The sequence below is a fragment of the Danio aesculapii genome, chromosome 3 (assembly GCF_903798145.1).
Source record: "Danio aesculapii chromosome 3, fDanAes4.1, whole genome shotgun sequence".
In the NCBI taxonomy this organism is placed as follows: Eukaryota; Metazoa; Chordata; class Actinopteri; order Cypriniformes; family Danionidae; genus Danio; species Danio aesculapii.
Genome location: NC_079437.1, coordinates 59001821 through 59026958, shown reverse-complemented (window position 1 = coordinate 59026958; position 25138 = coordinate 59001821). Strand labels below are relative to the sequence as shown.

The following is a 25138-nucleotide window of genomic DNA, read 5'->3' as shown; positions in this document are numbered from 1 at the left end:
TCAATACTTACATATATCAATATTTACAAAAATCATTAACAGTGTGTAAAAATGACTTGTATTTGTCTTTTGTTTTTGTCAGGTAAGGGTGTGTGTTTAATATGAGCAGTATGACTTATTATTCAAGTGTTATATTGTAATATATATTAATAATATATATTGTAATATATATTGTAATAAACACACAAGCTAAATTAATGCAGAAGATATAGCCAAATTTATTTATTTATTTATTTATTTATTTATTTATTTATTTATTTATTTGTTTATTTATATTATTGGCGCACAAAAGTGTCCTTAGAGCTTCTTATAATTCGGTTCACAATGTTTTGACTTTTTTTATTAGGTCAGGATGGTTTAAAATGTGTTATTGTGACTTTAACAGAGCATGTGCCGTATTTTTCCTTATGTTTCTTCCTCGTTTAAATCACTCTGAATTCTTAGCGCTCCTCATTTTGCCTTGAAGTGTTTGCTAAGTGAATTACGGTGAATGTGTTGACTGGAGATGCCAACAGAGCACTTGATCATTCATCACGAGGGCTCCTTCAGTCAGAACTTGTACTTAATCCTCGTCTCCAGTACAAGAGAGATCATTTCAGAGATCATTGCCGCAAATGGGTTCTAATCTCTGTTTAAGCTTACGGGGCTTTTGGGAAACACAGATTAGCCCCCACCCCACCCCCCCCCCCCCCCCCCCCCCCCAAAAAAAAAACTGAGAGAGAACAGACTGCACTCCTGCCGAACTTTACTGAGACGCTGTAGATACATTATAGTTAGATTTATAGTTTAGTTTACATTTAGTTTTAGATATATAGTTATTACATAGTATAGTTTACATTTAGAGTTAGATAGTTGGTTGGTTGATAGGTTGATGGATTGATTGATTTGATTGATTGATTGATTGATTGATTGATTGGTTGGTTGATTAGTTTATTGGTTGGTTGGTTAGTTGGTTAGTTGGTTGATTGGTTGATTGGTTGCTTGCCTGTTTGTTTGTTTGATTGGCTGGTTGATTGATTGATTGATTGATTGATTGATTGATTGATTGATTGTAGAGCTACACGATTAATCGAAATATGATCGAGATCTCGATTCCACCCCCTAGACGATCTTAATCAAGCATTTTTACGATTCTGCCAATCATATTTTCAAGTTCAGGAGAGAAGCAAAGGCGGCCGCACAGATCTTCACATTGTTTTACATACGTTGCTCAGCAAAGTTGACATCTCCAAATGGTGTTAAAAGAGTTACAGACTGTATTCATAAGGTATAATTCACCCCAAAAATGCCATTTATGTCTTCATGTAATGATGTATTCGCGGCCGCGAAATCACACGTGACGTGAGCTGACCGTGAGAGGGTGGGCGCGCGCCTATGAATGATGTCTACTTTAGTGAATAGAATCTGCATAGGCTTTGAATACAAGTTGTAACAAGTTGTAAATAACATTTAGTTTGGGAGGCTAGTTTAGCGATCGTTTGGGAGCCGCGCGGTAAGTATAAACCGCACTTAGCAGTGAAAATGAAACCGAAAGTGTGCACATTATTTAAATAATCATACCATATTTTAGAGTTATGATTACGTCAAGCATTTGATATGTTTTTCTTTCATAGCGAACACAGAGTGTTGAGAATAAATGTTTAACAGTGTCAGTATAACTACTCTAGCCTATATAATGCTGAATATCATGCAAGAGGGAATCTGATAATGACAAATGTCTGATTTTACCAGTAGAAAAAATGGTCTTATAATGTTGTCAATGACAGATTGCAAGCATGTCTCAAACGTTATAGCTCATCTTCAAAATTATGAATAGTTGTGTTCTGATGTCATCACTTTATGTGCATTAATGACCAGGACATATTTAAAGTCTGTTCAACTCCACCATTCAAAGTCTATTCAAAATGTAGCGTTTTAACCAACAGTAGACCTACAGATAATATTATGATAGTTGTTTTACCCTATGTTTGAGAAGTAACAATAATAATAGCCTACTCATATTAACCTTTATTTTACATCTAGAGAATCGTGAGAAAATCGTGATCTTTATTATAAGCAAAAAAATCTTGATTCTCATTTTACACTTGGTTGATTGGTTAGTTGGTTGATTGGAAATGGCCCACTGTGCATTAGTTGGTAGCTTGGTTGTTTGGTTGGTTGGTTGAAAATGATCCACTGTGCATTAGGGGCCATACTTAACAAATTGAGCAAATTTGCCAATAGTGCATTTGAACATTAATCACGAGGAGACCTTCAGTCTGGACTTAAACCTCATTTTTAGCACAATCCCAAAAGCATCATAAGCCTGAGAAGATTGCAGAGATCATTGCCGCAAATGGCTTATAATCTCTGTTTAAGCTTACAGGGCTTTGGGGAAACACAGATTAGCAAAAGGAACCTGAGAGAGCAGACTGCACACCTGCTGAACTTTACTGAAACACTGCAGAGACAGCACAACCACTGCGCTGCAACATTTCATTACAGCAAATATGATAATGTTCAGGCGACGCGATGGCGCAGTGGGTAGCACGTTCGCCTCACAGCAAGAAGGTCGCTGGTTCGAGCATCGGCATGGGTTTCCCCCACAAGTCCAAAGACATGTGGTACAGGTGAATTGGGTATGCTAAAATTGAAAGTGGTTTGTGAGTGAGTGTGCATGGATGTTTACCAGAGATGGGTTGCAGCTGGAAGGGCATCCGCTGTGTAAAACATATGCTGGATAAGTTGGCGGTTCATTCTGCTGTGGTGACCCTTGATTAATAAAGGGACTAAGCTGAAAAGAAAATGAATGTTTTGATAATGTTCAATTTTTTATCCACACTCCAGCACACTATTATGAAGAAAGAAAGGCATTCACGTTTTAAATAATAATAATAATAATAATAATAATAATAATAATCAACATTAACATAATCATAATAAATCAGACTCATTTGTTGATTGATTGATTGATTGATTGATTGATTGATTGATTGATTGTTTAATTGATTAGTTTATTGTTTGGTTTGTTGGTTGATTTGTTGATTGGTTGGGTGGTTGGTTGGTTTGTTGGTTAATTGGTTGGATGGTTGATTGATTGATTGATTGATTGATTGATTGATTGATTGATTGATTGATTGATTGATTGATTGATTGATTGATTAGTTTATTGGTTGGTTGGTTGGTTGGTTGATCAGTTGGTTAATTGGCTGGATGATTGATTGATTGATTGATTGATTGATTAGTTTATTGGTTGGTTGGTTGTTTTGTTGGTTGATTGGTTGGTTGGTTGGTTGATTAGTTTATTGGTTGGTTGGTTGATTGGTTGGTTGGTTGGTTGATTGGTTGCTTGCATGTTTGTTTGATTGGCTGGTTGCTTGCTTGGATGATTGGTTAGTTGGTTGGTTGGTTGGTTGGTTGGTTGGTTGGTTGGATGCTTGTTTGATTGATCAGTTGGTTGGTTGGTTGTTTTGTTGGTTGATTGGTTGGTTGGTTGGTTGGTTGGTTGGTTGATTAGTTTATTGGTTGGTTGGTTGATTGATTGATTGATTGATTGATTGATTGATTGATTGATTGATTGATTGATTGATTGATAGATAGATTGATTGATTTGTGCATTAGGGGCCATGTTTACCAAATAGGGCAAATTTGCATGTGAGACAAAAACTACTGCAAAAAAAATGACTTCAGATAATTTACAGACAAGGTGGAAAGTGAAGTACACAGACGTCAAATCAACTGATCACTTTAAAAACAATAGATTTACTCACTTTTAAAAGTTAAATAAAAAATATTTTTGAAAGTATGGTGTTTACTCTATGTTTACTCTATTTTTAAGTAGAATTGACTAATCACTTTAAAGCAATGGTTCTACTCACCTTTTTAAGTAAAGTCAACTAATCGTTTTAAAGACAACAGTTTTACTCACTTTTTAAAGTAAAATCAGCTAATTGCTCTAAGCAATTTTAAAGTCACTTTCTAAGTAAAAAAATACTCACTTTAAAAGCTTTGGCTTTACTCACTTTAGTCAACTAATCACGTTTTACAGTGTATATACATTATAAGACACTTTTCTATAGCATGGTTCAAAAACACTATAGTATTTACTCTAAATTAAATGTAGTATTTTCAAATATGGGTATTTTAACAAGCAGCAAATGATCTGCATAAAGCTGTGTGAGAAACAGAAGCAGTAGATGTAGCATTAGTAACATAGCTGTGTGTTGTCATGACCTCCCTTTCAGATCCTGGTTCACGTGGGCTTTCTGACGGAGGAGTCGGGCGACGTGTTCAGCCCGAAGGTGCTGAAGGGTGGCCCGCTGGGAGAGATGGTGCAGTGGGCCGACATCCTCAGCAGCCTGCATGTGCTGGGACACAACCTGAAGATCTCGCTCTCCGTCAAAGAGCTGCAGGGGTGAGTCTCATGCATCTCATTAATATTCCTCCAGCGCGAGGCTAATGCTGACCTCTCGACCTGAGCAGATGCGCAGACGAGTTCTGACCGTGACTTTGAGATCGGCTCTGATACGCGCGTTACATGTTATTAATGCAGATAATTAGGCTGAAATATTCACAGAACAGTATATGAGCATGCACAAAGTCAGATGAGAGTTTTTCTTCAGAAAGTATGTTTAAGCAGGGGGCTGCAAACTTATGTGTAGTACAGACTTGTGTTTGTTTGATGTGGGGGCGATGTATTTTGGTTGTGTATTCTGTAGTCTAGACTCTAGAGGGCACTTCGTTGTGTGCTATTCTGGTTAACAACTTTAGTCCCCATAATGCTTTGCTTCTTTGAGTTTTACTATTATATATTACGTTCAGGTGTTTGTCATTTGTGTTCATATATAAGCCTTTTGGGTTTGTTTTTTCATTGCGTCTGGAGTACTGTTGGATCTTTGCTTTGTTCCTAGACTGTATTTTTTCTAGTTACAACTAGCATCTGTTGTTTGCTAATCATTTTTGCCTTCTGAAGATGTTTTTTTTATCTGATATTGCTTGGATTGTGATATAAAGAAACATTCACTTGGATTCTAACTATAGTAACAAGTGGTAGGCAAAGCGAGGCTTTATGAAACACTGAAACAGTCGAAGTAAATGTGTCGAAGCTTCGTAATGTTTTGAAACCCGTCTCTACAGTCATATTGTGCTCTGGAATAGCTTCCTCAAAGAAACAGATGAGCAAGTTGAGGTATTAAACCCCAAATTGTAAAGTTGAGGTTCCAAGTGATTTAGTCAACCCAGGCTCATTCTGAAAACGTACCTCTACGGACGTTTCTGGAGACCGCGAAATACGTCCCGGCGGCACGATTTTCTGCAGTTTTTGTTTTCGCGAATCTGCCAGAGATCTCTGTGTACGCTTTTCGAGATCTCAAATTTCCCTCGCGAGTGCCATTCGCGCCTGCTGTTCTCGTGTAAACCCACCAGAGGCCGCTGTCGACTCACTTTTGACAGACTTTCTGACTGACTTAGCGAATGATCGGCTGACCCACCCTCCCCCTTCCCTAAACCCAACCAATTTTATCGATTGACCCGCCCACCCACTTCCCTAAACCCAACCAACACGTTTCAAAAGCAATCCAAAAAGATAAAAGCCCTCGTCTGCCTTTTTTTTTACCACGTCTTCAGATTTTACCACATCCTCACCCTGCTATTCACTTGTCTTATATTTTGGATTCTGTTTTTGTCTTACCTGCTTTCTGGAACCGCTCTTCACCAGACTCGAACCCCTCATCTTCGTGGTCAACTCCTCTCTGCATCTCAAATCCGCCGACGGACGTGGTGCGCTAACGGGACAAACTGGTTGCAGCCGGAATGCCGTCCATATGGAGGTAAGCAGTCAGCTGGTAAGCGCGAAAAGGAACGGCGTCACACCGCCCCGTAGCGTTCGTTTAAAGAAATGAAATGCAGCCATACGTACCTCCGCCTACGTAATTCGCTGTCTCCAGAAACGTCCGCAGGGCTACGTTTTCACAATGAGCCTGTGTTGCAACAACAAATGCAACTTACCATAATAGAGAAAGCAGTGTAAACAGATGTTTTTATGTTCTTGTTGAGTCTGATGCAACATAATTTTGTTTTGAATGACAAAAATAAAGGAAACTGAAACTTAAAGGGGTAACTGACAATAAAGTGAGATTTGTTATAGAGTAATGTCCAGTAGATACTTTTTCACCACTCGGTCGACATTAACTCAGAGCATTAAAGAATGTAAGAAGTATAAGTTATGATCAGGCCTCCTAGATCATGAGCTGTAAGATTATGTACGGAACAGAATGATACCAGACATGACACTTTTAGAAGTACATAAAACATAATTCATGCATTCTTAGTTTGTCTAGTGTCTTGGAAAGGGCAGATACAGGTGTATATGTTAAAGGAGAAAGTCAGGAAGAAAATACAAACGTTTACAAACACATTTACTTTGGGTTGAATTTTGAAATTTCTGAGTCAATTTCTGAAATTTCTGAGTTCTGAGCCATTTCAAAAGTGTGTGTGCGTGCGTGCGTGTGTGTGTGTGGGGGGGGGGTGGAGGGGGTCAGAATGGAGGGGGTTTTTCTTTGGAATTTCTTTGAAGACGGGACAACTCTAGTTCTGGCCAGCGTCTTGGTTGGGTAAGGTGTCACAAAGTGACTTTCACCGGCAGACTTGCTGGCACAAGGTGTCATATACTCATGTAGAACAACCCAAGCCCTTTTAGGGGTCACACCAGAATTTTACCTCCGGACTGTATGTTACATAGTTCAGCAACAAGTTACGTGACACCAACAATTGGAGTTAAATACAGTTTTTCACCAAGGCAACCCAGAGTGCTGAAATACAATTGAGTAAACTGGCAGTGGGCTGGACAATTCAGGAATAAAAAACAGTACAAAAGCTCAACAAGTCATAAGACAACAAGTGAGTCAGAAACAACAGGCTTTTCTTTTATTCCAATGTATTTTAGCGCTCTGGTCAGCTCTCACATAAGCAATGCAATGTTTGCTATAGTTAGATCCCAAAAACACTACTGAGATGCTGCAGTTTTGATCAGAGCTGAAGAGAAGCCCATTATAAAACCGCACCTGCTTGAATGAACGTGTGCACGCCATCAGGCTGACTTTGTCAAGCAGTTGTCAGGAAAGCCGTAAGTGAGCCTGGTAAAGCGTGAAAACAAGCGTACGAGCGGAGAACAGAAAGTCCTGCCGATGGCTTTGATTAATCGCTGGAAGAAAATAAGGCAAGTTGAGCGGTGAACTTTACTGTCTGCGGAAGCTCCTGGTGAATTTAAATCAGTGGAAGAGCTGAAGCTCCATGACAACAGGTTTCTGTCTCGCTTCGGGCTGGACAACAACCACTCCGACCTTCTGCTGCCAAACACTGTACGTGTCCCTGTGTTAATGCAGGAGAAAATGTACATGTGGAGAACAGGTGGAAAGAGATGGACCATTCTGGTTTCAACATCAATTTAAAGGTGCCCTATAAAGAAAATCTGGGAATACCTACACTGTAAAAAAAAACAGTTTTCTGTATATATATATATATATATATATATATATATATATATATATAATTTTTTTCTGCGTCTATTTATGCTTTTGAATTGTATTTTAAGAGCTTGATCTTTATTCTAACAATGTTTTACCGTAACAAGTTGTGAAAAAGTGACTTTTATTCAACATAGGCTCATTCTGAAAGTATCCCCTATATACATTTCTGGAGATTGCGAATTATGTAGCCAGAAGTACATATAGTGATAAGACACCGTTCCTTTTTGCGCTTACCAGCTGACCACTTACCTCCGTATGGGCAGCATTCCCGCTGTGACCAGGTTGTCCAGTAGCTCGCCATGTATGTTGGCAGATTTGAGACGTAGAGATGAATTGACCACAGCTATGGGGTTTGAGTCTGGTGAAGAGCGGTTCCAGAAAGCAGGTAAGACAAAAACGGAATCCAAAAAATAAAATAAACAAGTAAACAACAGGGTGAGAATGTGGTCAAATCTGAAAACGTGGTAAAAATCAGGTGACGACTTTACTTTTTCTGGATTGCTTTCTAAAACTGATTCGCGAAAACAAAAACTGAAATAAAACGTAGCCCCTGGGACTTATTTAGCACCCTCCAGAAATGTATGTAGCAGTACGTTTTCAGAATGAGCCTGGGTTGCTTTTATTAACATATTTAATCGTTTAAAGTGATATATTGTCTGGGTTGGTGTTGTATATTACGCTACGAAAAACCTTGTAATAAATTGCCTGCACGTTTTCTGTTATTTTACAGACTTATATCTCTATATATTTTCTTATACGATATATTATTTCAAACTACTGAAATGTCAATAAAGATCCCTTTGTAAAACTGTTGAGTTGAATTTTCAACATCAAAAGTTGACAGAGTAGAGATCAACATCCCATAATGCAATTCACAACTGTAAATAAACAGAAAACACAAAATACGAAAACAGTTAATTGACAGATTTAAGAGTTTTTAAAGTGTCGAAGTAGTACATAGACATGGCCAAACCGTGAGCTTTAAACATCATTGTTTCTCGTTTTAACGTAAACTCAATACAAATACAAATATTGGTGAGCATGTATTTTTAATAATGTTATAGAGGTTTAATATGTAATAATTAGAATCTAAACTTTGCCATTTCGTTGGTGTGCAGTGAGTAGACTATTCTGAACTTCTGAATGGATCTAAACAACATTGGCTCATTCTGAAAACTTAGCCCTTTATACATTTTTGGAGATCACAAATTATTTAGCCAGAAGTACAAATGGCAACATTTCATTTTCTAAGCAAATGATTTGGTGCGGTATGATGCCGTTCCTTTTCGTGCTTACCAGATGACCAACTACCTCTGTATGGATGGCTTTCGCGCTGTTACCAATTTGTCAAGTAAGTAGTTCACCTTGTATGGTGGTGGATTTGAGATGCAGAGAGGAGTTGACCACGACAACAGGTTCGAATCTGGCAAAGAACGGTTCCAGAACGTGGGTAGCACAAAAACAGAAGCCAAAAAATAAAATAAACAAGTAGATAACAGGGTGAGAATGTGGTCAAATCTGAAAATGTGTCAATTGGTGTGTTTGAAAGCACTATTGGTTGGTTTTAGAGAAGGAGGGTGGGTCAGTTGATCGGCCAGTTGGTCAGTCAGTCAGTCGACAGCGGCCTCTGGTGGATTGACGCAAGAACAGCAGGCACAAATGGCACTCGTGAGAGAAATTTAAGATCTCAAAAATCACACACAGCGGCCTCTGGTGGATTCGCAAAAACAAAACGTACCTCCTGGGACGTATATGGCACTCTTAAGAAATATATATAGGTGTACGTTTTCAGAATGAGCCTTGTTGGATTTAAATGTTTCTCGTGTTGATTTTGGTGGATGGACAAATTACTTGGTACGGTTGTCGTTGGGACATTACAATGTAACCTGCTCAGCTATTGCTTAGTTTATAATATTACATTTGCAATTTGCTTAGTAAAAACCACCAAATGTAGGTTTTCTAAAGTCATAACCTCCAGTTCTGTGAATCTGCATCTCATTTCGGAGGCTGCTGCTGTCCTTCAGAGGTTGCATTTTTGGACACAGTCACATAAACTGATGCAGCCTTCAAGACCTTCGAATTAAATACAGTTTTCCACCAAGGCAACCAAGGAAATATAAACTGGCTGGTCATAGAGATCAAAGCAACACTGTAAAAATGCTGGGTTCCACACAATTAATTTATGTTTTAACAACATAAAGGAATCAAGTTAACTCATTAGTTTTTACATATCCAAGTGGATTGAATATAAAACAATAAGGTCGTCCCTCAAAAACCTCAAGAATTATATACAGTTGAAGTCAGAATTATTGGCCCCCTTAGATTTTTTTTTTTCTTTTTTTTAATATTTCCCAAATTATGTTTAACAGAGCAAGGAAATTTTCACAGTATGTCTGATAATATTTTCACAAGGGGCCCTCAAGAGCCCAAACTGCCACCCAGGGGCAGTAGCTGGCCCCTGGGGCAGCCAGCTGGGGTCACAGACCCTGCAGCTGGAGTACAAGGGGCCCTCAAGAGCCCAAACTGCAACCCAGGGAGAGTGGCTGGCCCCTGGGGTAGCACGCTGGGGTCACAGACCCTGCATCTGGAAGGCAAGGGGCCCTCAAGAGCCCAAACTGCCACCCAGGGACAGTGGCTGGCCCCTGGGGAAGCCTGCTGTTGTCACAGACCCTGCAGCTGGAAGGCAAGGGGCCCTCAAGAGCCCAAACTGCCACCCAGGGACAGTGGCTGGCCCCTGGGGAAGCCTGCTGTTGTCACAGACCCTGCAGCTGGAAGGCAAGGGGCCCTCAAGAGCCCAAACTACAACCCAGGGAGAGTGGCTGGACCCTGGGGCAACCTGCTGGGGTCAGAGACCCTGCAGCTGAAGGGCAAGGGGCCCTCAAGAGCCCAAACTGCCACACAGGGAGAAAGTCTTATTTGTTTTATTTCGGCTAGGATAAAATCAGTTTTTAATTTTTTTAAAAACATTTTAAGGTCAAAATTATTAGCCCCTTTAAGCTATTTTTGTTTTTTTGGACAAAACAGACATTCCGACACAGAAAGCACATTTTCAAAGCAGAATAAGTGACTTCAGCATTGTTTTACCAAACATATTATGGTATTTCTATGCTTTAGAAGAGTCAAAAACTTACATTCAGCAGCTTTAAAAGAGACTAGATCCTTGAAACTCCTTGAATGAATATGAAGTTGGCTTTTAAGCCTTTAGAGAATGTAAAGCTATTGTCGGAGACCTCTAAAACAAAACACGAATGCTTTAAAATAGCATTAATAGCAGCTCTGTTGAGAGACTTTACACAGGTCTCTGAATCAGATCCAATTAATGCCGCGATACACACAGAGATAGTGCCATTCTCAGATCACATTCTCAAGTTCAGCTTTTGTGTGAACATTGCCTTCAGTTTTAATGTTTTCTTCATGATTAACTTGACTTCATTCTTCTTGAATCAGTTTTGTCAGAGCTGCTGATCCATATCTTCAATACGCTGCTTTTGAAGTTTGATGAAGTGCAATTTCTATAGTCTTTCACAAGGAGGAAAAGAATGAATGCCTTTATTGTGTCTATAAATTGGTCAGCGAAACAGTGAAACGAATAGTGCATATTATTGCAATCTCTAACAGAGTCACTCTAGGAAAACTGACCGGGTTTCTCTTTTTCTTGAGACATTTCTGCTCCGATTCACCCGGGCAAATTATTTCTTCAGATAAATGTTTTTTCTGCTCATGCATTTGCCAGCAAACAACCCCCTAAGCTGAGCTCGGACTGAGCCGTACAGAGACCAAAATAACCCAGGCTGTTTTTCCCAAACCACATAAGCCTTCTGAAGCAGCTTCCTTACTATTATAAAACTTCACAACATTCAAAGTGAGTCATTTCAAAAGAGTTTATTATTAGCGTGTTGACAACCGATTTCTTTCAGCAAATGTCAGACACTACACTTTAAGCAACCCAGGCTCAATCAGAAAATGTACCTCTATATACAGTTGAAGTCAGAATTATTAGCCCCCTTAGATTTTTGTTTTTCTTTTTTAAATATTTCCCAAATCATGTTTAACAGGGCAAGGAAATTTTCACAGTATGTCTGATAATATTTTTTCTTCTGGAGAAAGTCTTATTTGTTTTATATCGGCTAGCATAAAAGCAGTTTTTAATTTTTTAAAAGCCATTTTAAGGTCAAAATTATTAGCCCCTTTAAGCTATATATTTTTGATAGTCTACAGAACAAACTATCGTTATACAATAACCTGTCTAATGACCCTAACCTGCCTAGTTAACCTAATTAACCTAGTTAAGCCTTTAAATGTCACTTTAAGCTGTATAGAAGTGTCTTGGAAAATGTCTAGTAAAATATTAATTACTGTCATCATGGCAAAGATTAAATAATTATTAGAAATTAGTTATTAAAACTATCATGTTTAGAAATGTGTTGAAATAATAATAATAATTAAGGGGGGCTAATAATTCTGACTTCAACTGCACATTTCTGGAGATCGCCAAATATGTCAGAGGAGCTCATTTTTTTGCAGTTTTTGTTTTCACAATCCCACCAGAGACCACTGTGTACGCTTTTGAGATCTCACATTTCTCTCATGAGTGCCATTTGTGCCTGCTGTTCTCGCATAAATCCACCAGAGGGCGCTGTCGACTGACTGACTGACACATTCTCACCTGTTATTTACTTCTTTTTTTATTTATTTTTTGGCTTTTGTTTTTGTTTTTTTGACGGACTCAAGCCCCGTCATCGTGGTCAACTCCTCTTTGTGTCTCAAGTCTGCCGACGTATATGGCTAGCTCCAGTTCTGGCGCAGTTCATTTTCTTGCTTCCTCCACTACAGAACCACAGATTCGTTAATGTGCAATTTTTTCGCAGCTGCTCTATTCCCATTTACAACCGCGTAACTGATAGCTTGTAGTTTGAATTGTGCCTCGTAAGCATGTCTACTCACTGGTGCCATTTCCGGGGATCATTAAAAAAACAAATGTTTTGATTGGGTTATTGCTGCCAGCGTACCGAGTGTACGTATTACGTTCTGGTGTCGGAGGGAAATGCTCCAACAGTCAATCAAGCGGCGCCCTTACCAAAGTCACACAACAACATTTTTACAGATTTTGGAACTCAGAGCACACATAAGGCACACCGGATTATCAGGAGCACGGCTGCTTTTTGACAAAATTTAAGGCTCTTATGTGCGCCTTATAGTGCGGAAAATACTGTAATTTTATTTTTTATTATAATTATTTTCTGTTTTCCATTTGTTCCTTGTCATTTGTGTATTTTTTCCCAATAAAAATGTAGAAATAAATAAAAAAGATAAATTAAATTCTCCCTCAACATTTGTCTAGAAAGGGTATTTTTAGCAAAGAACCTACTGTAGCATCAATCTAGAGTGCCCTAGAAGCAGCATAGCAACTGCTAAGAACCCCCTAGCAACAGTGTAGTAAAGCCCCAGCAACAACCCAGAACAGCCTAACAGCAGCTGTATGTTTGCAGGAGGCCAGAAGAGTCCGGTGTGTTGAGTTTCTGCCTCTCTTTCTCTCCTCATCTTTATTCCTGCTTTCTGTGTCTGTCAGTGTCACACACTCACAGGAAACACATCACACACTCATGCTTGCTGTCAGAAGCCCAGCGCGTGATGCGAGAAACACTCCTGTCGCCCTTTCATGACTGAAAAATCACAAAACGCCCCGTTTCAGCACAGGGCACCTTACAACACATGTAAGAAGCTGTGCAGTGAGGAGGTATATATATTCTGTTATGGTCATTCATTCATTCATTCATTCATTCATTCATTCATTCATTCATTCACTCACTCACTCATTCATTCATTCATTTGCTTGTTCATTCATTAATTCATTCATCCATTTATAAATTTTCTTGTTCATTCATTCACTTGCTTATTCATTCATTCATTCATTCATTTGCATGGTCATTTATTTATTTGTTTGTTCGTTCATTTATTCATTCATTTGATTATTCATTCATTTATTATTTGTTTGTTCGTTAATTAATTTGCTTGTTCATTCATTCATTCATTCATTCATTCAAATATTCATTCATTGATTTGCTTGTCCATTAATTAATTCACTTCATTCATTCATTCATTCATTCATTCATTCAATTATTCATCCATCCATTTATTCATTTGCTTGTTCATTAATTCACTTGCTTGTTCATTCATTCATTTGCATGTTCATTTATGCATTTGCTAGTTCATTCATTCATTCATTTTGCTTGTTCATTCATTCATTCATTTGCTCATTCATTTGCTTATCCATTTATTATTTTGCTTGTTCATTCATTCATTCATTCATTCACTTATTCATTCATTTGTTTGTTTATTCACTCACCCATTTGCTCATTAATTATTAATTAATTAATTAATTCATTCATTCATTCAATTATTCATTCATTAATTCATTCATTTGCTTTTTCGTTTATTCCTTCTTTTATTATTATTATTTTATAATTTATTTGCTTGTTTATTCATTCATCCAGTTGCTTGATTCATTGATTCATTTATTCATCTGTCTTTCATTCATCCATTTGCATGTTCATTCATTCATTCATTTGCTTCATTCATTCATCCATACATTTGCTTGTTTATGCATACATTCATTAATTCGTTCTCTTGTGCATTAATTTGCTTATACCTTCATTTGTTTGTTCATTCATTCAGTTATTCATTCATTCATTTATTCCTTCATTTGCTTGTTCATTTATTCAGTTATTCATTCATTCATTTATTCATTCATTTGCTTGTTCATTTATTCCTTCATTAATTACTTAATTTGCTTGTTCATTCATTAATTAATTCATTCATTCATGTGTTCATTCATTCATCTATTTGCATGTTCATTCATTCATTTGCTTGTTAATTTATTAATTTATTCAATTGCTTGTCAATTCATTCATTTGCTTGTTCATGTATACATTAATACATTCATTCTCTTGTTCATTCATTCCCTTGTTCATTCATCCATTCATTGCTGATTCGTTCATTCATTTCTTAAATTTTTTATTTGTTGTCTTGCTCATTGCTTCATTTATTCATTCATTCACTTATTCATTCATGTATTAATACATTTGTTCATTCATTGACCCCTTTGCTTGTTCATTCATTCACTTATTCATTCATGTATTAATACATTTGTTCATTCATTGACCCATTTGCTTGTTCATTCATTCACTTATTCAATTATCCATTCTTTAATTTACTTTTTCATTACTTATTCACTTATTCATTCACTGCCAATGACCTGTGTTCATATCACAGATATAATAGTGCTAATCTGAACATGCTGACCGTGAGGATGGATCATGTTAAAGTAATCATCTTTTTAAAGACATCAGTCCACCTCTCCATGAATCTACAAATAAATAAAAAATTGTGTAACACAAACAAGTGTTGCTCTGTCAGCGCTCATCTACAGCCTGCAGGCAAACACTGTGACCTGTGCTGGTGGAAATATCTGAAGAGGCCGTCAAAGCAGAAAGGTCACATGGTGTCATGAATAATTATAAGATGCCTCTTCTCACAGGGTAAGACAGCGCCACCTCATGAATAATTAATGAGACACTGCTGACACAGACAGGCACACTGTACTGAACTGTACATCCTGTGATGTCCACTCTCTGTTCATTTCAAACCCAGAATACAAGGAAAACTTGAGGGTGTGGGAATTATTTACTGCAAGCTTAAAGGGATAGTCCACCCAAATCTGACAGCTTCTATCTATACTACACTTTCCATTAATGTATCTGTCCATCCATCAGTCCATCCATCCAATCTATCTAATTCAAATATACTGCATTTTCTAACTATCTACTGTATACTACACTTTCCATCCATCCACACACCAATCCACTGACTCATCCATCCATCCATTCATCCATCCATCTACACTACACTTTCTACCTATCTATACTATTCTTTCCATCCACCCACCCATCCATCCATCCATCCATCCATCCATCCATCCATTCTACACCTTCTACCTATTTATACTATTCTTTCCATCCACCCACCCATCCATCCATCCATCCATCCATCCATCTATTCTACACCTTCTACCTATCTATACTACACTTTCCATCTATTCACCCACCCTCTCACCCATCCATCCATCCATCCATCCATCTATCTATACTACACTTTCTACCTATCTATACTACACTTTCCATTCCTCTATCCATGCATTCATCCACCCACCCACCCACTTACCCATCAATTCATCTGTCTAATCTATCTATACTACACTTTACACCTATCTATACTACATTTTGCATTCATCCATCTAACCTATCTAATCTATCTATACTACACTTTTTGCCTTCTTATACTATACTTTCCATTCATATATCTATCCATCCATCCATCCATCTATCCATCCACCAATCTATCTAATGTACCTATACTACACTTTCTACCTATCCAAACTACACTTTTCATCCATCCATCCATGTAATCTATCTATAGGCTACTAAAATTTCTACGTATCTATACTACACTTTCCATCCATCCATCCATCCATCCATCCATCCATCCATCCATCCATCCATCCATCCATCCATCCATCCATCCATTCATCCATATATCCATTCAATCTATCTAATCAATCTATACTGCACTTTATACCTATTTATACTACTTTCCATTTATCTATCCATCCATCATCTATCTATTCATCAATCTATTTAATCTATGCTACACTTTCTATATATCAATACTGCACTTTCTAGTCATCAATCAATCCATCCATCCAATATATCTAATCTATCTTTAGGCCACTACACTTTTTACTTATTTATACTACACTTTCCATCCATCCATCCATCCATCCATCCATCCATCCATCCATCCATTCTAACTAATCTATCTATACTACACATTCTATCCATCAATCAATCCATGCAATCTATCTAATCTATCTGTAGGCTTCTACACATTATAATTATTTATACTACACTTTCTATCCATCCATGCATCCATCCATCCATCCAATCTGTCTAATCGAGCTAAACTACACTTTCTACTCATCTATACTACACTTCCCATCCATCCACCCACCAGTCCACCGACTCACCCACCCATCCATCCATCCATCATCCATCATCCATCCACCCATCCATCCATCCATCCATCCATCCATCATCCATCTATTCTACACTTTCGACCTATCTATACTACACTTTCCATCCATCCATCCATCCATCCATCCATCCATCCATCCATCCATCCATCCATCCATCCATCCATCCATCCATCTATCCATCCAGCCATCCATCTAATATATCTATACTACACTTTCTGCTTGTCTATACTACACTTTCCATCCATTCACCCACCAATCCACTCGCCTACCCACCCATCCATTTATTCATCCATCCATTTATCCATCCATCTATACCACGCATTCTACCTATCTATATTACTCTATTCATCCATCCTTCCTACACTTTATATGCACACTACACTTCCCGCATCCTCTATCTATCTATCTATCTATCCATCCATCCATCCATCCATCCATCCATCCATCCATCCATCCATCCATCCATCCATATCCTATCCTATCCTATCCTATCCTATCCTATCCTATCCTATCCTATCCTATACTATACTATACCACACTGTATACTACACTACACTTTATATTCATCCATCCATTCATCTGTTCATATTTTGTATTTCAAAATCATAATATAATATTGGGTCATCCAGCAGCTTAACATCACCAATCCAGTCATTCCACCTCCAACAAACCAGTACAATGACTATATATGTACACATCCATCAGAGGTTTGATGGGAGAGAGGGGGGCTGTATTGCAGACACACTTGTGTGAATGACATGGAGTCCCGGGCATCTGCGGAGAACAGGTTCAGTGAGAGGAGCGGGTGGGCGAAAACACAGCTCAAAGACTCAGTTTGTCACACAAGCTTGTAATAGCATGTGCTACAAGACGCCAGAGGTGAGAAAAAAAAAGAGACACAGACAGCTGTCACGTCCCATCAGGGATCTTCTGTACAACACACTGCTAATTATTTAGCATCAGTATCAGCGAGAGAGAAACAAATGAAGATTAATGCAGTGTAAATGCTGTCTGTTGCATTCTCTAGCTCTGAGGCAGACTCAGAGTGTGTTTGTGTGTGTGTGTGCGTCTGATCTGTCTTGCCATTAGCAGCCTTTCTCCTGTCATACACATGGGAAAATGAGGCGGTGGAGGGAATAAGTGTGGTCTCTCCTGCTGTGAGGGGACAGCGGTTTAAAAACTGTCACTCACTGTGCATTTTGAATTAGAGGTGTGTGTGTGTGTGTGTGTGTGTGTGTGTGTGTGTGTGAGTGCATGTGATGAGAAATACACTATATGTATGCGTTAAAGTATCCAGCCACTCATGAGACTTGTATCTCCAAGCACAATCAATTTCATCTTCTAAGGAGTGCTGCAAGGTTCGGTGTTAGGTCCATTAATCTTTTCAGATGCATGTTTTGGGAGCAAGATTGGTCAAACTAGAGGTGGTCGCACATTTTCAGGAATAAGCTGATGTGTGTATGTGTGTGTGTACCGCTGCTTCATCGCTGGTGCATTTCAGACCACCACTGCCTTTCACTGGAGGAATGTTAATGGTGTGCAAAGGCAAGAGATTGTAAAATTCTGTCATCAGACTTGCATCGTTCTGAACTTCTGGAGAACCAGACAAATGTATCCCAGATGTACTGTACACCTTTAAAGGTGCTGTATGTACGTTTTTGACTCATCTAAAGCATAAAAATACTATAAAATGTTTGCAGATCTTTAAAAAACATGCCCAGTGAACATTCTTGTTTATCTGAAAAGCAAGGCAGATATTCTGCTTTGGAAATGTGTTTTCCGTGCCAGAGTGCTGTCTTTGTTTATGTTCTTTAAATCTGTCCAATGCCAGTTTAGCCAATTATATTTCAGCACTCCGGGTTGCCTTGGTTGACTGGTTGGTTGACTGGTTGGCTGTTTTTGTGGCTGACTGTTTGGTTGGATGACTGATTGTTTAGTTGGTTTGTTGGTTAGTTGGTTGGTTGGTTGGTTGGTTGGTTAGTTGGTTGGTTGGTTGGTTGGTTGGTTGGATGAATGGCTGACTGGTTGGTTGGTTTGATGGCTGACTGGTTGGTTGGTTTAATGGTTGACTGGTTGGTTGGTTGGTTGGTTAGTTGGTTGGCTGGTTGCCTAATTGGTTGAGTGGTTAGTTGGTTGGTTCATTGGTTGACTGATTGGTTGGTTGGTTGGTTGGTTGACAGGTTGGTTGGTTGACAGGTTTGTTGGTTGGTTGGTTGGTTGGTTGGTTGGTTGACTGATGGGTTTGTTGATTGATTGGGTGGCTGGTTGGTTTACTGTTGGGTTTGTTAGTTGACTGGTTGGTTGGTTGGTTGGTTGATTAATTGTTTGATTGGTTGGTTGATTAATTGGTTGGTTGGTTGGTTGGTTGGTTGGTTGGTTGGTTGGTTGGTTGACTGATTGAATGGTTGACTGGTTGGTTGGTTGGTTGGTTGGTTGGTTGGTCAGCTTTTTCTCTTACCTCAGGTTAGCTAACATTATCATTTAGTTTTTTGGTTATAACTTTTAATACTTTTTGGCATATTCGATATGTTAAATACCTATAAAATGTAAAGTACAGTTAAAGTATAACTTGTTAGCCCTCTTGTTGAATTTTACATTGTTGAAAAAATAGTAATAAAAGACAAGTGCTGTTTAACATAGAGAAGACTTTTTCCAACTTATTTTAAATATAGTAAATTTAATAAATAGGGTTTAATGAGCAATATTCAAAGATTGATTGATCGATTGATTGATGAAACCATCTTGACACCCTTGACATTCCATCACCCCTGACATTAAATTATATATTAAATAAAATTATTTAGTCATTTGTTTGTTTGCATGCAACATCTGAAGGCCCGTGCACACCGGGACACTTTGTGCTTGTGTTTTCTGTCAACGTTTAATGTCTCGTGACTTAATAAAGGGCACCAATGTGATCAAAACGCCAGGTATAAAAGCGTCATTTTTTAAGAAACGCCTCATGCTCATTTTTTTTTTTGTTTTGACGTGCCGCATCAAAACCTTCTCCACCAATCAGATTCATGTGCACGGAGCTGCTGAAATTACAGCACTTGGAGGCGCTCAAGTGCAAAAATGTCAGCGCGAGCTCACATTGAAGTAGATGCCCAGAGGTGATATGAACGTGGAGCTGCTTATTGCTCTAGTGAACAATAATAATGTCTTTATAGCTAGAGCTGGAGCTGCTACTTCAACCATCCATGCTTGTTCGAATCACCAGTAACTTTAACAGCAAGCGTGTCAATGTTCTGTCTTCCTCTGTGTTACAAGCAGGTGTCAGAAGCTTAAAGTTGTGTAGCGCCATCTAACGTCAAGGAGTAAATTTGCATACTCTTCTGCTCGATGCCAGTGAAAATCGCTTGGGTTTGAATCCGGAAAAACGTCTTGAAAAATGCTGGAGATAAATGCAAATGAAAAGCTTTAATAATCTATAATAAAGTATTTATTTTAATTGTCAGCATCTTAACCATTGTACTTCTGTTTCTTAGCACTGTAAACCATTAGATACACACATTTTGTGCTCTTCGCTTCCGAGACGTGCTCTGATTTTCAATTAAAGTCAAAACACTAATATTTAATCACACACACACAGTAGTTAAATAATTCACCTGCCTATTGAACTTATCAAAGTAATCAAGGTTATGCAGTAATTGAAAAGAAGATTATTAAAGTGCCATCAATTCAGGTGAGGCTTTGGTCTACTTGTTATAAAAGAGTTTTCTGCAGCGATTAATACATTAATAGCAAAGTATATATCGCTAGTGGACTGAGACGGCAGCTCTGGAGAATTCCTGGTCAATTTCTGAATTGTTACCCTATATTGCAATCGTCCAGTGCACAGGCTTTTCTGACAGCACATGATGAATGTGACTTTGATTCTTCACGTTAATATTATTAACATCAATAAAAAAAAGAATTGAATATTGATTGGTCAGTTGACTGGTTGATTGACCAGTTGGTTGGTTGTTTTGATGGTTGCCTGATTGGTTGGTTGGATGGTTGACTGATTGGTTGACTGGTTGGTTGGTTGGTTGGTTGACTGATAGGTTGACTGACTGCTTGACTCATTGGTTGACTGATTGGTTGGTTGGTTGGTTGGTTGGTTGGTTGGTTGGTTGGTTGGTTGGTTGGTTCATTGGTTGTTTCGGTGGTTGGCTGACTGGCTGGTTAGTTGACGTTTGCTGATTGGTTGACTGGTTAATTGGTTGACTGGTTGTTGGTTGAATATTTGGACGTTTATTTAGTTGATTGATTGATTGATTGATTGATTGATTGGTTGACTAATTGACTGGTTGATTGATTGGTTGATTGATTGGTTGACTAATTGACTGGTTGATTGATTGGTTGATTTAGTTGGTTGGTTCACTGACTGGTTGGGTGGTTGGTTGGTTGGTTGGTTGGTTGGTTGGTTGATTTGGTTGGTTGGCTGGTTGGTTATGTGATAGACTTGTTGGTTGGTTGATTGATTTAGTTGGTCGGTTGGTTCACTGGTTGGTTGGTTGATTGTTTGGTTGGTTGGTTGGTTGGTTGACTGGTTGGTTGTTTGACTGATTGGTTTGCTGATTGGTTGACTCATTGGTTGACTGCTTGGTTGACTGCTTGGTTGGTTGGTTGGATGGTTGACAGACTAGTTGGCTGATTGGTTGATTGGTTGGTTTACTGATTGGTTGGTTGGGTGACTGATTGGTTGGCTGATTGATTGGATGACTGGTTGGTTGGTTGGTTGGTTGGTTGGTTGGTTGGATGGTTGACTGACTGGTTGACTGATTGGTTAACTGGTTGGTTGCTTGACTGGTTTATTGGTTGGTTGATTAGTTGACTGGTTTGCTGGTTGGTTGGTGGTTGGTTGACTGGTTGGTTGGTTAACCTGTTTATGCAACCATCTTAGAGAATGCTCAGCTTCCTTAGAATTTAATATGTTTTTGTTTTCATTGTTGTTGTTGTTTTAAATTTCCTCAGATAAGCTGATCTGAATACTATAGACCTGTAGTGGACAACAATTGAGAACTCACTGCAGTGCTTTAGGAAACGTCTGAATAGCTGTTTATGCCAAAAAACTAAAATGACATATAGGAACATAGTTTTTATTGGTTTAAGATTATGGTAAATTCCGTTCACTCTGTGAGGCAATCCTTGAGGGCTTTTTTTTCTACCACAGTGTTCATTTGTTTGGAGATTTAACTGAAGGTGGAGAGTAAGAGGTAGCGATGGGGATTTTAGCCACCCTCACGTCTCTAGGTGTCTGATTCATCTGTGTGCAGTGAGCCGACGCTAACAGACAAATCTCTTCCATATGACACAAGTCGGCGGTCACACGCAATGCTTCATTACTTTCCTGCCGTTTTTTCAATCTCAACCCCCAGTGCTCTGATGCGAAGCCCTAACATCAGACTAGAATGGAAGTCTTTGGCTATATTTATAGAGCCGGGGTCAAAATGAAGTGGTACGTTCACTACAGATTCTCGCCTCAGGCTCTCTATCATATCAGGAGAGAGATTAGTGTGGCTCTGTTGAATTGGAACGGTGTGCAAGCACTGTGTACTCGGCAGCATGTACTCAGAACATCAGCTGATTCCTAGAAATGTGCGTTCGCATCCAGTTTGGCCAATCTTGCTCCCAGTGTGAGCCTGAGCATGCATCTGAAAAGATTAAAGGGCCTAACACCGAACTTTGCAGCACTCCCTAGAAAATGGAATCGTGCTTGGAGATATGGGTCTCATGAGTGGCTGGATACAAACACACACAAAAACACACTGTATCAAGCTGTCAGATGCCTGAAAATACTGATCAAATGTCTTGAATCCGTAGTTTGGGCTGCACTGTTATGAATATATAAGTAAATATATGTAATGAAGAATATGTTGTTATGATTATGCATTTAAATAATAGTATAACAGTATTTTAACAGTATTTTTTTTTATTAAAGCAATTCAACCACATCAATCAATAATAATAATAATAATAATAATAATAATAATAATAATAATAATAATATTAATAATAATAATAATAATAATAATAATAATAATAATAATAATAATAATATTAATAATAATAATAATAATAATAATAATAATAATAATGATAAAGCAAATTATTATTATTTATTATTATTATTATTATTATTATTATTATTATTATTATTATTATTATTATTATTATTATTATTATTACAATTGCTGATTGGTTGACTGGTTGATTGGTTGGTTGTTTGGTTGAATAATTGGACATTTGTTTAGTTGATTGATTGATTGATTGATTTGATTTGATTGATTGATTGATTGATTGATTGATTGACTAATTGAGTGGTTGGTTGATTGATTGGTTGATTTAGTTGTTTGGTTCACTGACTGGTTGGGTGGTTGGTTGGTTGGTTGATTCGGTTGGTTGGATGGTTGGTTATGTGATAGACTGGTTGGTTGGTAGATTGATTTAGTTGGTCAGTTGTTTCACTGGTTGGTTGGTTGTGTGGTTGGTTGGTTGACTGGTTGGTTGTTTGGTTGGTTGGTTGACTGGTTGGTTGTTTGACTGATTGGTTTGCTGATTGGTTTACTCATGGGTTGACTGGTTGGTTGTCTGCTTGGTTGGTTGGTTGATTGACTGGTTGGTTGGTTGGATGGTTGACCGACTAGTTGGCTGATTGGTTGACTGGTTGATAGGTTGGTTTACTGATTGGTTGGTTGGGTGACTGATTGGTTCATTGACTGGTTGGCTGACTTGTTGTTTGGTTGACTGGTTGGTTGACTGATTGGTTGGATGACTTGTTGGTTGGTTGGTTGGTTGGTTGGTTGGTTGGTTGGTTGGTTGGTTGACTGGTTGGTTGGCTGGTTAGTTGACTGGTTGGTTGGTTGGTTGGTTGGTTGGTTGGTTGGTTGGTTGGTTGGTTGGTTGGATGGTTGACTGACTGGTTGGCTGATTGGTATATTTATATTATTATTATTATTATTATTATTATTATTATTATTATTATTATTATTATTATTATTGTTGTTGTTGTTGTTATTTATTATTATTATTATTATTATTATTATTATTATTATTATTATTATTATTATTATTATTGTTATTTATTATTATTATTATTATTATTATTATTATTATTATTATTATTATTATTATTATTATTATTATTATTATTATTATTATTATTATTATTTATGCATTGCTTCAACCAGGCCCAGTAATTTGTTTTTCAGTTATATTTATTATTGAGTTAGGGCATAGCATGTCATTTTAATTAAACAAACAAATAGTTAAATTATTTAGTTTCAAGGTTTTAGGAATATTCTCTTCAATCCATTATTGAAAACTGCTCAGAAATCATTAAATAATGTGTTAGGGAACAGGAAATGTTAAGTGGAATCTTGATCAGAACCCGATTCATTAAATCCCTTACTTGCGTTTGTGTGTTTGTGTATGCAGTAGTAATTTGACCATTGTTCACACTTTATGCTACACAACTGCAGCCTTAAAATCCTCTGATTGCTCTACCGGTTCACATTGGGATTTGCATAGGTCTAATTAAAGCCTGTAGCAGAGTCGAGTTAATGAAACTGCAGTCTGCTAAATACAGCCTTGCTCTCTTCCATTACAGCGTATTCATTCTCTCTGTGTGAAACACTACACTTCTACTGATTTCCAGACCGTCACAATTGTTCGTCTATTCATGAAAGCTCCGCCCTCTAATCTGTGTAATCTGTTGCGTTTGTTACAAAAAACACATTGGAGATGTATTAAAGACCCGTCCTGCTGTGATGCAGCACTGCAGTATAGGAAATGAGCCTATAGTATTTAGAGAATGCAACCAGGGTTGATTACCTTTGCTTTTTTTAAAAAAAGAAGACAATCCTGAAGGAATTGAGTGTAGGATTTTCACATAACTTGACTTAAAAAGATATAGCTAAAAACTAAACATTGGGTCTCATTCACTAATAATTGTGTACATGTTTTTGTTTATACACACATTTTAACTACTCACAAAACTTTAGCCCAGGGCTGTCCAAACTACGGCCCGGCGGCCTGCGAGGCTTTTTATAAATATCAATAGAATCTGGCCCGCTATACAAAAATGAATGTATTTCAATAAATAACCACCAGGTGTCACTATGACATGCCTTCAATTAGCCAGCAGTTCCTGTTATGAAGTAAAACGAACCAAACAAACTGAAGGAAACATAATTGATAATCACGTTTTGGTGAGCCATGGCACAACCAAAAAAAATAAGAAAAATCAACAGTGAGTGCAGGAAATTTCTGTCATGTTGGGACAAAGAATATTTCTTCACAGAGGTCAGCGGAATATGTGTCTGTTTAATTTGCCAGGAATCAGTTGCAGTAATAAAGGAATATAATATTAAAAGACATTATGAAACAAAACATCAGGCCTTCAGCTCTTACACTGGTGCTGAACGAGATCAGAAAGTAAAACAATTAGCAGCTGCCCTCTCAGCTCAACAACAGCATTTTTTCGTGCTAACAAAGTACAAGAAAATTCTACGCTGGCTAGTTATGAGGTAGCTGTGCTAATCGCACAGCACAGGAA

The 25138-nt window shown here is 38.0% G+C and overlaps 1 protein-coding gene across 1 annotated transcript in view; it reads left to right on the top strand.

Annotated features, from left to right (window-relative positions):
- Positions 1-25138, top strand: part of LOC130221747 (alpha-1,6-mannosylglycoprotein 6-beta-N-acetylglucosaminyltransferase B-like) — a 209485-nt gene that overhangs the window by 118417 nt on the left and 65930 nt on the right. Inside the window, exon 8 of the mRNA XM_056454334.1 lies at positions 4224-4393. Within this exon, the coding sequence (XP_056310309.1) occupies positions 4224-4393 (170 nt within the window). The remainder of the gene's footprint in view (positions 1-4223; positions 4394-25138) is intronic.